The 14,220-nt window shown below is 45.2% G+C and overlaps 1 protein-coding gene and 1 long non-coding RNA gene across 3 annotated transcripts in view; one reads left to right on the forward strand and one right to left on the reverse strand.

The window, feature by feature from the left end:
* LANCL3 (LanC like family member 3) overlaps positions 1 to 2,622 on the reverse strand; it is a 38,537-nt gene extending 35,915 nt beyond the window's left edge. For both annotated transcript variants that reach the window (XR_008819988.1, XM_056326955.1), the window contains exon 1: positions 1,770 to 2,622. Coding sequence is in view for 1 of the 2 variants with exons in the window: in XM_056326955.1 (XP_056182930.1) it covers positions 1,770 to 2,315 (546 nt within the window). In the remaining variant the exon portion in view is untranslated. The remainder of the gene's footprint in view (positions 1 to 1,769) is intronic.
* Positions 1,943 to 13,909, forward strand: LOC130144029 (uncharacterized). Its single transcript, XR_008819991.1, has 2 exons — positions 1,943 to 2,069; positions 13,510 to 13,909. It is a non-coding gene; the product is annotated as an uncharacterized LOC130144029 (long non-coding RNA).
* The last annotated feature ends 311 nt before the right edge of the window (positions 13,910 to 14,220 follow it).

A 14,220-nucleotide genomic window follows, 5' to 3' on the forward strand; every position in this document is an offset into this window, starting at 1 on the left:
TATTGGCAAAATAAACCCCTCTATGATTGTACTTAACCCACCTGCCAAATGGATTCCACAGTAAGTGCATACCTGTGCTCATCTGTGGGGGTGTTTAGCTCTTTACAGCTGCATAAAGTATGATTTTTCAACAAGCACGCAAGCAGAGAGGAGAGCTTTCCCCTTCCTTGCACTGCCTGTTGGAGGGGATTGTACCTCTCTCCAAACTGTTCAGCAATTGCTCTAAAGGACATAAGACAAAATGGATGAAGGAATTAAATGACGTAGTCGAGTCCAGGGTGCCACTTCATTCAGCTGGTATGTCATGACACTGTCATAAGCACTGACATGGGTACCAGACACACTCGCCCAGTGCAAACTGAACTAATAGGAACAGCTTATTCCTCTGTGAGGAACTATCCCCTCAGGATGGCAGTCACAGGATTGTGATGCTTCTACAAAACTTTCCTCTCATAGAAAATGCTGTCAGAATGAAAAGTTTGCTTATGTTATGGTTACATATGTTAACATAACCATTTTTATGGTTATAATTGTCAGACAATCCTATACAAAGAAAGAGCACGTATGTTTATGCTATTTTAAATGGTTAGTGCTGTGAGCATCTTTGTTCAAGGCAATCAAAATATTCAGCTGAACATTCTTCTTGCCCTCTCTGGATACCCTGGAGTCTCCCGAGTCCTCCATTAAATAAGCTTCCTTTGACTCTGACTGCAGTGACTGGTACTAGATGGGGCAGAGCCACTTGTTTTTACATCATTTATTTACTTGTAATAGCTGCTTCCCTTCCCAGGAGGAAAGCAAGCCAGAAGCATATGAACTTGCAAATCAGTGATTAACAGAGGAAACACAGATTGGACCTGACAAGAGGACAGGAACAAAAAACTAACAAATGCCTGCTCAGATACCAACTGACCGCTTGGGAACAAACACCACAGCAAACAGAATCAGTTGCATTAATTATTATGCTGTCGGTGGAAGCTCTGAATTGTCAGCAACAACAATGACAATATCCTAGGGTAAAGTCCCAACTACTGAAACCAACAGCACGTTGTTGAGCCATACTCACATCTCACACTTCCGGAAAAAAACCAGCTCTCATTCACGAAAAGCACCTAAATACATGGTCAGACTTCCAAAAGACCACCAGCTTCTGTACGCTGGCGTTAATAAAACCAAGTGCCTCTGAATATCTGTTTTCTCGCTTGCAAATTACAGTACAGCACCGCTTATCATTATACGGTTCCTTACTCTGTTTAACCCAACGCTATTCCTCTCCTCACCTGCTTCATTTTACAGAAATATTCTTGGAAAGCCCGGGGTGGCTTTTGCCGAAGGATTCACCACCCGGCAACCAACCGCAGGTTCCCCGGGCGCGCCCGGCGAGCGACCGGCAGCGGGTGCGGAGCCGGGACCCCGCTCCCTCCCGCTTGCACAAGAGCCACCTCCCGCTTCAGGGGAGGCGCGCTGCGGAGAAACGGCTACTAGAGAAAGGCACCCCGGGGGGCCTCCCGAAGCGTGCCCCCACAGTGCGCTGGAAAAGCTGCTTTTTTTTTTTTTTTTTTTTTTTCCTTTCCTCTCCTCCCGTTGCTGTCGAGGCCCCTGGCACCGGTGCGTCCCCCTGCACGGTAGCCCAGAGCCGAGCGGCAGCGCGGAGCGGGACGCCGCGGTGCCAGCCCGGGGCATCGCCGCCAGCGCCCAGAGGACACGGCAGCGGCCCCGACGGCTGGGCCGGTCCCGCCGGGGGTGACTCCGCCGTCCCCCGCCCTTACCTCCATGCCCAGCCGCTGCTTCAGCACCAGGGCGGCGCACAGGTAGCCGGCGCGGCCGACGAAGAGCTCGTCGGAGCCGCACTCGAGGAAGGAGAGCGGGGCGCAGACCTCGCTCAGCTCCCGGAACTTGCCCAGCGGCCGGGCGAAGTCGGGCAGCCCCAGGGCGCGGTAGACCAGCGCCGCTACCGCGTACACCCCGGCGCCGCCCAGCAGGAAGGCGGCGCGGGTGTCGGCGTCGGCCTCGCCGCCGCCCTCCTGGTAGCGGAGACAGGCGTCCACGACGCGGCGGGCAGCCCGCAGGTAGGCCTCCCGCGACGGCGCGAAGAGCGGACACTGCGCGACGTGGTAGAGCATGTAGGCCACGCCGGCCACGCCGCCGTACAGCCCCCCCTGGCAGCCGCGGGGGCCGCCCAGGGGCGGCAGCTCCCGCAGGATCCGCTCGATGGTAGCCGTCACCAGCGGCACGGCCACCTCGCTGTCCGGCGCCGCCGCCGGGCTGCCCGGGTAGTCATCGAAGCGGTTGGCGAAGCAGCGCTGGCTCTCCATGCCCCCGCCGGTGCGGCGCGGCGCTCTGCGCAGCGGGGAGCGGCGGGAGGGCGGGAGCGGGGAGCTGCCGGGGGAGGGGGCGGGGGAGCGGGGGGAGGGAGCGCAGGGAGGCGGGAGGAGCGGGAACGGGGCGCCCCCGCCGGCGCCCGCCGGCTCTCGGGGAGGATGCGAGGGGCGGCGGGCGAGGCGGCCGCTGCCGCACCGCCGAGAGCGGGACTGGCGGCCAGACCGGCCGGTCGCCCCGGCAGTGTCGGGGACGGGTCTGTCCCGGGGCGGCCGCCGCCTGCCTCAGCCCGCGGCGGAGCGGCCGGCGCTGCCCCGCTCAGCGCCCCTCGGCGCGGGTGCCGCAGGCCGCCGCCCCACCTGCCCCCCGGCAGCGCGGCCGAGGCGGCCGCTGAGGCGTGGAGGAGGCGGCTGTGGCTGACCCGGCTTTCCGGAGCGCGGAGCCGCGCCCCCGTTCTGGTGTCCAGCTCGTCCTGGCCGAGAGGCCGGGACGCCCTCCCGCATGGCAGGCCGAGCCGCCCGCGGGCCGCCAGGCAAAGGGCTTTGCTGGGTTTTCCACCCCCTCCCGCCCCGCTGCCGCCGGCGGGTTTGGCCCGGGGACGGGCGCCGGGCCCGCCCGAGATGCGGGGCAGAGGCTGCTGGGTTGACCCTGGCGGCGGCAGCCAAGGCTGGGGGATGTCGCCAAACCCCAATGAGGGCAGCCCGAGGCCAATTAAGGTGGAAAGCTAAGCGAGTCCCCAGCAGACCAGCAGTGGCACAAGGCCATCTTTGTCTTCTTTCCTTCATGCACGAGTCAAGCAGAGCCTATGAAGAACTGAAAATCTAGGCCACCAAACAGATTCCGGATTTAAAGAAAGGTGGAAAAAAAAGAGGTCAGTCTGGGAGCAGATACTAAGAGCAAACAAACACACAGTTGATACATCTTCCACTGACGATGTGAACTTGTGCAGCATGAGTGAATTTAGCATCAGAGGTCTGTAACTTGCGGTCACCTGGTGGTGTCTGATGCTTCCTCTTGGAGGTGCAGCCTCCGTAAGGGGGGACCTCCCTAAAGGAAGGTGGAAGGAGCAGCTTGCTGAAGGCTCCAGCTGGTAGCCAGCAGCTGGCACAAGTGGTAGCAAGAACTAAAGCACTGTCCTTTAGACTTTGAAAGACCTCCTGGAGCTGTGGCTGGCCTCTCTGCTTGATGGTGGCCGCTTGTTTCAGCCCTTTTCCTGCCTCAACATCAAAGTACCTTCAGCTGTGAAGCTCCTCACTTGCACTTTCACACCCACTTTTCATTTCAGCTAATCTGTCCTGTTCTTCCTTTTTTGGGGTTTATGATCTGCTCAGAGCCATTTGCTTCCATCCCTCTGATTTTGGTTTCTATGCTTTCCTTCAGTGCATTTTTGCCATGTTTATGCCAAGCGCTAGTCTTTGTACAGCGTTACTTAAAGCCCCATTTTCTGGCTTATTCACAACTGTACCATATGTGGTTTCTACCACACAGATCTTGGCAATCTAGAGCACTGAAAATGTGAAAATGCCCTGCCAGTGGATAGGACATCTCATTCATATGTTATTTTCTGTCATAAACTGGCTTTGGCCCATTGATATGGCAGCTAAGGATTTTCCAGCATAATTTCTTTTTGTTGTGGAGAAGTGTATTCCCTAAGTGCTCTTTTAAGTGAAAATTTAGGAGTTTTATTTTTCATTCTGACACCATTTATTACACATTTTGGGGATGCTTGCTCCATCTTTTCAATCTTTTTTCCAAATTAAAGGGGCTGGTATTTTCCTGCAATCTTCTGGGGTGGGAAGTGTGTCAGATGTGGTCTTCCATTGATGTGAAGGAATCCTGTCACTGAAGGTGCTTGTCTCCCAGCACTGAAAGGAACTGAGCAAGTAACCTTGGCAGGGACAGCTCTTTTTGAGAACTTGAGCAAGGGGAAATGGATCTCTGCCAGTTTCAGCAGCAAAGGATTTAATAAAAATACAGGCTTTATAAGAAAATCAGTTGGGTTAGCAACACTTTTCTATATGAGGGTCGAATAAGACTGTTACAATATTTTTCAAAAAGGAGTCAGTAATGACATGCCGAAAAAGAACACCTTCTGTGCTCTGGAGAGTCTTTTGACAAAGTAAAGAGTGCTTAGCCACGGTAGGGTTAGCAGATGTCATACAGCAATCAATCAAGAAATGATGATGACAGTTGCTGCTGTACTTTTGTATAAAAGTATTACACCACCAAAGCTGAAAGAAGAGCTACACATACGCTTCTTATAACTGTGAAAACCCCTAAGTCTTAAACTGCTCATGTTTTCATGTACAGAGGTTTCGTGCTTTTGAACTGGATGCATTCTGTCTCTTTTTTCACTCAGCCAAGCACAGATGCAGTCCTGATACGAATGTCTGAGATGTAGATCATGCGTCTCTTACCAGGTCATCCTTTGCCCTCCTCTCGGGTCCCAGGGTACATGTGGGCCTCCAGTGTATGGCTTCAGAAAAATGTGAATTCCCTCCTCTTCCTTCTGTTCTAATAAATCCATCGTTACATAACACATGTTCTGGAGATGTGCTTGTTGCATATTGATAAAATGTAGAATCATGGAATAATTCAGGTTGGAAGGGATCTCAGGAGGTCATCTAGTCCAACTCATGGTCCAAGTAGGGCTAACTACTTATTGGTATATGTGTTCATGTACGCTCGTTTTCTACCTCTTTATTTACATATTCCTTCAGGGAATCTGTGCCATCTGATATTTCCAACAGAGCACAGTAGTCTCCTCAGTTGTAGTGTAAGGACTGGAGGCATCTTCTAATAAATGTTTTACAGGTTAGTCTGTCGTTTGTCTTGTATACTTTTTACTGAGGTAGCAATTTCATGTGCCTTCAGGAATTTTGGATACTCACATGGTTGCCAGTTTTGTTCTTACCCGGTATTCCATGTCTTTCCTGAGCCAAAGGTGATACACTGAGCTCCCATACACAGGCTGAGCTTCAGTAACAGAAGTGTATTTAGTGGTGTGAATGCATTAGCAGGGTTGTGCTAGAGGGTCTTCAGGCTCGTTTGAGCACACCAGCTATTAAATTCAAAATTAGTTCTCATCCTACCTATTAAAATCAGGGTACTCCCTTCACTGCCCAGTGCTGCTCTTCCCTCCCCAGAGAACTTTGCCACTGCAGGTCAGCTTTGCAGCTAGCTCCTCTCCCTGCCTGTTTGGGCTTTGTTCTGGGAATCCACACTCCTAAAGAGTGGCTCAGTCAGGTGGCACAAGGGAATGAAGTAGGTGGAGCTGTTAGGAAAGAGGTACTTGTATTCCCCCATTGCTCTTCTACCTTCCTTGCTATAGGTTCTTGAAGAGGAAAGTCACTGTGCACTGCAGAGACCACCCTAGTACCCAAAATATGGAGGAGTCTGACAAGGAGTCATGCAGTGGAGGCAGCTCCAGGGATTTCATAGCATTGATGTTTGGTAGCCACATTGTCCTAGCAGTCCCTGGTTGCTCGGTATATTCTGTTTTCATACCATAACTGTTTTTTTAATTTCTCAGGTTGAGCTATCCTGTTCTGTTTGGACTCCACTTAAAAAGCTACATTAAAGCTTTTGTGGTTTTTTTTTCCATGATGATCAGTTGACAGTGGTAGGAGGACCTGTTTTGAAAATGAAGTGCTTCTTGGCACTGCATGATGGAATCTGTTCCTAAGTCAACGTTTTATTCTGTTACTTGTGTATAGTTGATAATCCAATTTCTGTGTGACAGAAGTGATAAAAGTCTTAGTGCATGTATTGCCATTTAGTCACAAGAAAAATTAGAAGTATGTTATTTCACAGAGATTGTTAAATATTGTGTCAGATAGTTAAATTATCCTACCTCATTTGAATTCCAGTAGGTACACAGTGACTGCTCTTGTGCTTTTCTGCAGCCCACTTACACTCTGAGACTTGCGTGTATTGAGCAAGCTGGTCCATGAGCAGTGGAACTAGTAAGGTCTGGTGTCCAACTGATTTTTTTGCCTGCTTTCCATTATCACATCTTATTCCCAGGCCTGTCCTGTGTTGGTATTTCTCACCTTCGTCACTGCATCCCAGCCATGCTCTTGTGTGTGCTGTGAATGGCTTGGGGGAGTTGGGAGGTATCTGTGGCTGGTGAGCGGAGCTGAGTTACAATTGGCCCATGGTAGGGGGCTGCGCTGAATTACTTTTTGCTCCAAGGGCACACTGAATTTCTGTCCACTGCTCCGTTTCATGAAATTTAGGAATTGAACAGGAGTTTAATTTTTTTTGAGACTCTTGTCTTATTACCAAATTTGGTTGAAATTGGCCAACAGATGCGAAATTATGGGGATAGTGTGAAATGCTGAATAGTATTTGGACAGTCACGCATAACCATGCAAACCTTGTTTCCTTAAGAAACTGGGCTAAAAAGTTTTGGTGGGTTTTTTTGTTTTCTTTTTTTGTTGTTGTTGGTTGGGTTTTATTTTTTGTGAGAATATACCTTGAACAACTTAAAGGTTCTTGTAACAAGATACTGAAAGTGTGGATTGAGGTTCTCATTGCTTACAGAATTGATTCTGCTTGCCAAATATCACATTCTTAATTTGGAGAAGTGGGCTGATTTCAGTAAGGGTTTCAGCTTAGATAAAAGCATAGAAGTTGTTATGAAGTCTCTGAAGAGAGTATTAACATTATTCAGCATCTCTGCGTAGACTTACTTGTGATGGGTGAGTCACCATTCAGCTGTTGACAAATGCCAGGGCTTTCTGCAGAACAAGAGGTTTGAAATTCTGAGTTTTGGCTTAACTGGTAAAAGCCTAACTTCAAAATAGCTTTACCTTGACTCCATCCTGAGCATTTTCTACAGACATTGTTAGTCCTAACATTTCTTCCCTTGACTTGAACCTACTCAGACTAGAAGGATAGTGGAGCTCTTTTCTTCAGACTTGTCTGTCACATCCCACAGTTTCTTTGTCCAGCAGGTTATGGCTTTTTTTTTTTTTTTTTGCGTTCAGGGTAATTTCTAATGAACCATAACCATGAGTACTCTTACATGCTTCGAGAGCAGTAGTTCACCTGCAATTCTCTGCATGGTTCTGACATTGTCTAATGGAATAAGGAAGCAAAATTTAAAAAATCCCACTGTGCACTCCACGGTTAATATTAAAACAAAATAGTTGGTTTTGTCTTCCTAATTAGTCTGTCAGTACAACATATATTGTAAATTTTAAATTTCCTTAAGGACATCTTTTCTACAATCGATGTCAGTGTAATATCCAAGATTTGAATTGTAACGTTTTTGTCAGAGCTGAAATTTGGAAACATTTCAAAGTACAGGAACAAAAAAATCAATATCTGAATCAAGTGGTGTTTTTACCTGAAAGCAGCTAACATTTTTATCTGTGATGTCTTACTTGAATTTCCTTCTCTGTACATTTTGCAATTGCCTTTGTGCTAGCTTGTCTTAGTAATTGCTGTGATGGAAATGTTAGACTTTCATTAATGAGTCATGCTTCTGTTTGCCAGGGCAGGGACCTAACACCACAGGCCTCACCCTACAGCACCGGCAGGTGATGAAGAGAGCTGGGGACAGTGACTGGGCCCATTGCAGCCCTGGGACGGGGCACAGCTGCAGGCACTGAGTAGTAACGCACATTGTTGGAATTTCAGGCTGTAAGGCTAAGTCTGATAGGAAATATCCTGGGGTCTTAAACGCAACTAATGATGATAATAATAATGGGTGTATGTCCTTGAGGAAAGATAACACCTCCAGAAACAAGTTACCCTTTAATTATATGCTAGGAAGTTAGATATATGCTAAAGTGGGTGCAAGATTCCCAAGTTCTGAATCATCAAAACTAGTGCAGCGTTTGACCTTTTTTAAAATTTCTATCTTGGCTATGCATGTTGACGAGGTCTAAATCTCTTAGCTTGACGTATTTGAGACAGTCATAGTGCCAGGTGATGTGCTCTGTGTTACAAGATGTGTACACATGCATGGTCTCACACACAGAGAAATACAATATTGTCCAGAAACAAAACCTCATCCAGGTGGTTTATTGGGGTTTTTTTAGGGGTTTGGGATGTTTTTCAGTCAAACTAACAAAACCAGAAGACAAGGCTAAGTTTACAAAAATGAAAACTTTAATATGAGACTTTTCCTGAGAACTTTCTAGCCCAGCTATTTTCAGCGTAACCTAAGGAGTAAAGTAGCCTAGGTTGGGGAACACTGAGTCATGGAAGACTCCACAGGTCCAGCTTTGTGCAAGTGAGGGTAGCCTGGTTTCATGAATCTGCAGAATACTGGCTCCTCTCCATGGGATGCTGATGAATTATCCCTTACAGCCTGCAGACCTCGGAAAACATAAAATAACCTGACTTTGCATGTATAGTTATTGTCCACTCAATGAAACAGATGGCTTAATATAAGACATTGAAAATGAACGAGGTTGATGCTCAAGAAAACTGCAGTCTCCTCAGGAATTCTTTTTGACTGACACATTTTAAAACACAATTCTTAATGTATTCACAGGATGACAGAATGGCTGAGGTTGGAAGGAACCTCTGGAGGTCATCTGGTCCAAGCCCCTTGCACAAGCAGGGCCACCGAGAGTCAGTTACCCAAGACCATGTCCAGGTGACTTTTACAGTATCTGAGCATGGAGACTCCACAACCTCCCTGGGCATCCTGTGGCAGTGCTCCGTCACCCTCACAGTAAAAAAGCATTTGCTGATGTTCAGGCAGAGCCTGCTGTGTTTCAGTTTGTGCCCTTTGTCTCTTGTCCTGTCACTGGGCACTACTGAGAAGATCCAGGCTCTTTCTGCTTTGCGGTATCCCTTCAGGTATTTCTGTACACTAATGAGGTCCCTCCCTGAGCCTTCTCTTCTCCAGGCCAAGCAGTCCCAGCTCTCTTAGCCTTTACTCATATGAGAGATGCTCAAGTCCCTTTAAAATCTTAGTGGCCTTTCACTGGACTCTCTCCAGTAGCTTCGTATCTGTCTTGTACTGAGGAGTCCAGAACTAGACACAGTACTCGAGTACTATTCCTGGTCTACTAAATTTTAAGAATCCACAAAAGTTTGTGTATCTTTTTGGAGGTTTTGCAACTGAACTGCAAATAGTTCTCAGAAGAGAAAATAACGAAGAATGCCAGAGTTTTTAATTCTTCGGAATCCTGAAACAATGCATGGAGCACCTTTTTTTTTTAAATACAGTGGTAATGTTTTCTTGGGAAACTGCCAAGAACATTTCAAAATCAATTTTATTCACATTCATTTACAGCTCTTGCACTTGGTACACAGTCTGTCTTCATTTCGTTGCTATATGTTAGTCTGATAGGATGCATAAATGCTGTGCTAGACTGTGCTAGATGAAGATTCATCTGTAGCAGTTTATGCTATTTTCCTTGTTCAGCATCCAAAGGGGAGGTCACAGAAATGTGAAATATATTATACTCTGTTTGGGTTTTGATTTGGTTGTGGGTTTTTTGGGTTTTTTTTTTTTTGGTTTTTTTTTTTTTTAGTAGGAGCTAGCTTTATTAGTGGTTTGAAGTTATAAATTAACATAATATGAGGTATTGTTATTGGACTTAGCATAAAAGTATTTTGCTTTATTTTTGCACCCTCAAAGGTGTCAGCTACGATCCAGGAAATGTTTCCACCTGGGATTTACCTTACATGTGTGAATGGTCCCTCACTGCTCTCAGTAAATACTGTTTGCAAGATCATGGTCTAAGATTGTTTCAGAATGCCATTAAGTATTTTTGTTTTTCTAGTCTCCAGTTTGCAAATACTTAAAAAAAAAAAAAAAGCTAGAGAATATATAAATATAATAATTTACATAGCTTCATGAATTATGCAGGGAGACATTCCAGTTCCTTGTTGATAAGGCAAAATGTTCAGGTACTAAGATAAGTTTGGGTGGGATGTTACAAAATTAGGCTCTGACTCAGTATACCATATGGGTCAGAAGTATTGCTCGTGTACTTGATATAAAGCACATGCTCAAATTGATCAGACCTGTAGTGCTATGGTGCAGGATTTTCCCCTTCCAGCTTTCTGTAAGTTGAGGTCTCTCTGAAGTAGGCAGTATTAAGACTGTTTAAAGGGTATTTTAAACCACCGAAGACTTCACAAAGTGACACTAGTGAATGACAGAAAAAAACCCATTGCCTTTCCACACAAACATTGTTATTTTAAGTTCTCTATATAAGCCAGATGATTCAACTTCTTTGATGAAAAAGGCAATGTATATAAAGGAAAGTATAAATATGTAATATTTATACAGAAACTTACATTTTATATATATATGTATGTATGTATAAGCTCATGTTTCAGATTTGAAAAATAAACTTGCTCTGGTGAGTCTGAAAATAATTTTAAAATTAAATAATTCCTTTCTCTGAATATCATCTTTATTATTGCACCTCATTAAAAACAAATGAATCCAGTTATACCTACTCATTTACCGCTTGGTTTATTTGCTGGTTTCCACACTGTTGGTAGATCCAGCCTTTTTTGTGTCACCTCATTGCTTTCAGCACTTGTGCAGTGAAGAACCTTGACACTACTTTAGAGTCACACTAGTTTAGAAGAATTTACCTGCATTTGCCGCCTTCTCTTGCTGCCTCTCCTTCCCTGTTCACCTGTCTCAGAGTCAAGTTATGAAACAAAGCCGTCAGCGCTGCAGAACTGGGTATTAATGCACAGTTTGATGAGAAGCCTTTGCTTTGGAAAGGATGCTGGGCTCAGTTGTCAGAAGTCACTGCAATAAAAGCTTTGTCTTTGTGTTTGCAAGTGCAGCTGCTGATGCTGGCAGGGCTGGACTGGCTTTCTGGGTGCCCCACATTTGGATGCTTGTTCTTCAGTACACAGTGACTTTCATGGGTATCAGTGTTTGCTACCTTCTGTGGAGAAATTAAACCTCCGCATGGTAGTACAAACTGTTCCCTCTTTTTAATGTCACTTTGCCTTACAGCACATGAAGGCTCAGAGGCACACACTGGGGTACTTAGTCACATTTTCCCATATTCATCTTTAGATTTAGGTATTGTGCTCAGGAGATGGATTTAAGTTTCAACTATTTCTTCTGATCAGAGCAACCCTATTGCAGCAGGAGATCAGACTGATGTTTTCAATGGGCTTGACTCCCATTTGCATTAAGATCCCGGACTCCCATTTACGTCAGGGTCCTACTCTTGCATGTTTCCTGGATCAGCCTTGGCTGTCACTCCAGTTGGTTTTCACTGTTTGGACATTTAAAAAAGGTGGAAAACCAGTATATCCAACCTTGTTATGCACAGGAATTTTCTACTGGCATCTTCCTCACCATTGCCACAGAGGGAGTTTCTGGGTGAGAGAGGGCATATTCCAGGCATTTTATGGCCCATTGATGACCCCTTCCTAAAATAGCACCTAAAGCCCATGAGCTTCTGGAACAAGGTAATGAATCGGCTACTGTCCCACCCACACTGGCACACACATCCTGAAGAGCATGGGCCCTCCCTGCTTATTGACAGGCAGCAAGTGGCCCATGAAGGGAGCTCTGTGGCCTCGGGCAGCAGGTTGCTGCCAACATGTTACATCCTTAGATCCCTGTTCTTCACTTCATGGCTCACAGCCTTGACTGTTGAACATATGAGGCTAGGAACAGAGTTGTGTTGTCTGTAAAATTACTAGTTTTATTTTATTTTAAAATTATTACATTTCTTCCATCACCAAAAACTCTCCTTGCCTTGCTTTGTTAAAAGTTTACCCTCCTTACCCTCCACCTTTACCCTTGCAGGCCCAGAAAGCTCAGGTTTTTCTTCTCCCAAAGAGTAAGATCCCATGCACAGGGTGGGGATCGCAGGGCAGAGGAGGTGGTACGGGAGCCAGGAAAGCATGCTGTGAAGTGATGCTTCCTGTTTGTTTTCTCCTCCCTTGTGCTACAGAATGGAGGAATAAAGGATGGCAGCTGGAGCAGCTGGCTGCTTCTGGGGGGTAGGTTTCATCTAATAAGAAGGAAAATGTGGCAAAGCATGGCAAATAAATGAGATGTAGCCATAGCCAGAGGAAGTGTGACATGGACCAAGCGTATTAGTGTCACTTTCAGTGTGTGAGAGTTGATATCTTTAATATCAGAGGCACAATGGCGTTGTGTGGTTTTGGAGCCTGTCCTTAGGGCAGCATAAGCAGGATTAAAAACCTGAAATTAAGTCCATTTAGTTTAAATAAATTCAAAAGATGCTTCCTTCTTCTGGCACTTTCTCTTCTGTGTAAGTTGGGTGTTTATGATGTTGGGAATTAGTAAGAGTAATATCACTTCCAGCATGTGGCGTAACTGAGATAAGAATTCATAAATGCATTTGGAACAAACAACTCCATGTTACGGAAAATAAGATCAGTTATGTGATTAAAATGAATGCAATCAAATTTGAAGCTTCAGGCACTGCAGCTAAACAAACTGGTACCTCTAATCAGCAAATGATGTTCTTTTAAGGAATATTATAATTTTAAATGGAGAAACTACTTTAAAACTGTCCTCTCTAGTGAACAAATAACTATGCAGCAATATTTACATAGTCACATATAGCATCTTTTAAATGGAATTCATGAATATTTTCTAATTGGACCTCAATAAGAACTTTGCACCTAAGAATTTGATACAAGGGAGACATCTGGTGAGACATCCCCGTAAATGCCATGCCTCCGCACTGTCAGGCTCGCAGCGACTGGAGCTGGGCTCACTCGGTACAGAGCTTCTCTGTGGGCCTCAAATATATCTGTGTATCCTGGCAAAAAACTGACTTCTCTAATTGTCAGTTGAAATATTTATAATATTGGCCTCAGGGACTTAAAAAACTGGGGAGGGGAAGGGAAGGGAAGGGAAAAAGAAGAAAAGAAAGAGAAAAAAAGCAACAAAGAGAAAGAAATATTTCTGTTATATTTTATACTTGTCTTTGACATCTGAATACACAAGCAATTTCTTACAATTCTTACGATTTCCCTGTTATTCTTTCCTTTGAGGCATTTTGATTAAAATGCTAATGATGTTCTAGGACAGTGATGCTCTCCCAGAATTGAAGATTCATATTATATTTTGTTCAAAGGCTAACATGTCAAGTGCTCTCGATTGTACATACAGACTCTGCTTGTCTTGAAATTTTCTGTGTTTAATGGGGACAGAAATGAAAGACTTTTCATTTATTCTATAATAATGGGTTTTCATTCTAGAAATTAATAATCATGGAATGAGGTAAAATATCCACATGATGGGCCAGGCTAATCCTATGACTGAGAAGAACCAGGAACACAGACTGCCTCTCAGGCCTGTCCTGTGGTGGACCCTGCTTTTGGAAAGAGTGGTCATGCTGGTGACATCACTGAATGTGACTCCAAGGAGCCTTGGTCCTGCTCCCAGCCCTTCTTTTCACTTGCAGCATGAACAGAGAGGTGAATTGATCCTCTGCGGGAGAGCAGCTTACCTATTCGATACAGCACAGAGAACTGGTATGCCTGTTTTCAGAGCTGACATCCCTGAAGTTGTCCATGAGATCATACTCAGGTCTCTTGATACATGAGACTATAAAAGTGTAAAACTTTAATAAAGATAAGAAAACCTGATAATACTTGATTACTGTGGCAGTTTAAGCATTTATTTGAAAGTGACATCTTGCTGTTGTAACACTCTGCCTGGTTTAGCACATATTTTTGAATCCGCATCTTTGGCTGTATGCCCCTATACAAACAGAAAGGTGGAGTGAAAAAATAAACCCAATTCTAAGTTTACTGTGACATTTGTGTAAAATACTTGGATAACTGGTTTCCCTTTTGTTGCATTTTCTCCTTTTGAATTGTTGAAAACATTTTTGGTAACCAGACATAAGAAATACTGCAGGCACTGTATTTTTTTGCACCCACAATTAGAAATGGAGCAACTCAATG

The sequence above is a fragment of the Falco biarmicus genome, chromosome 2 (assembly GCF_023638135.1).
Source record: "Falco biarmicus isolate bFalBia1 chromosome 2, bFalBia1.pri, whole genome shotgun sequence".
NCBI lineage: Eukaryota > Metazoa > Chordata > Aves > Falconiformes > Falconidae > Falco > Falco biarmicus.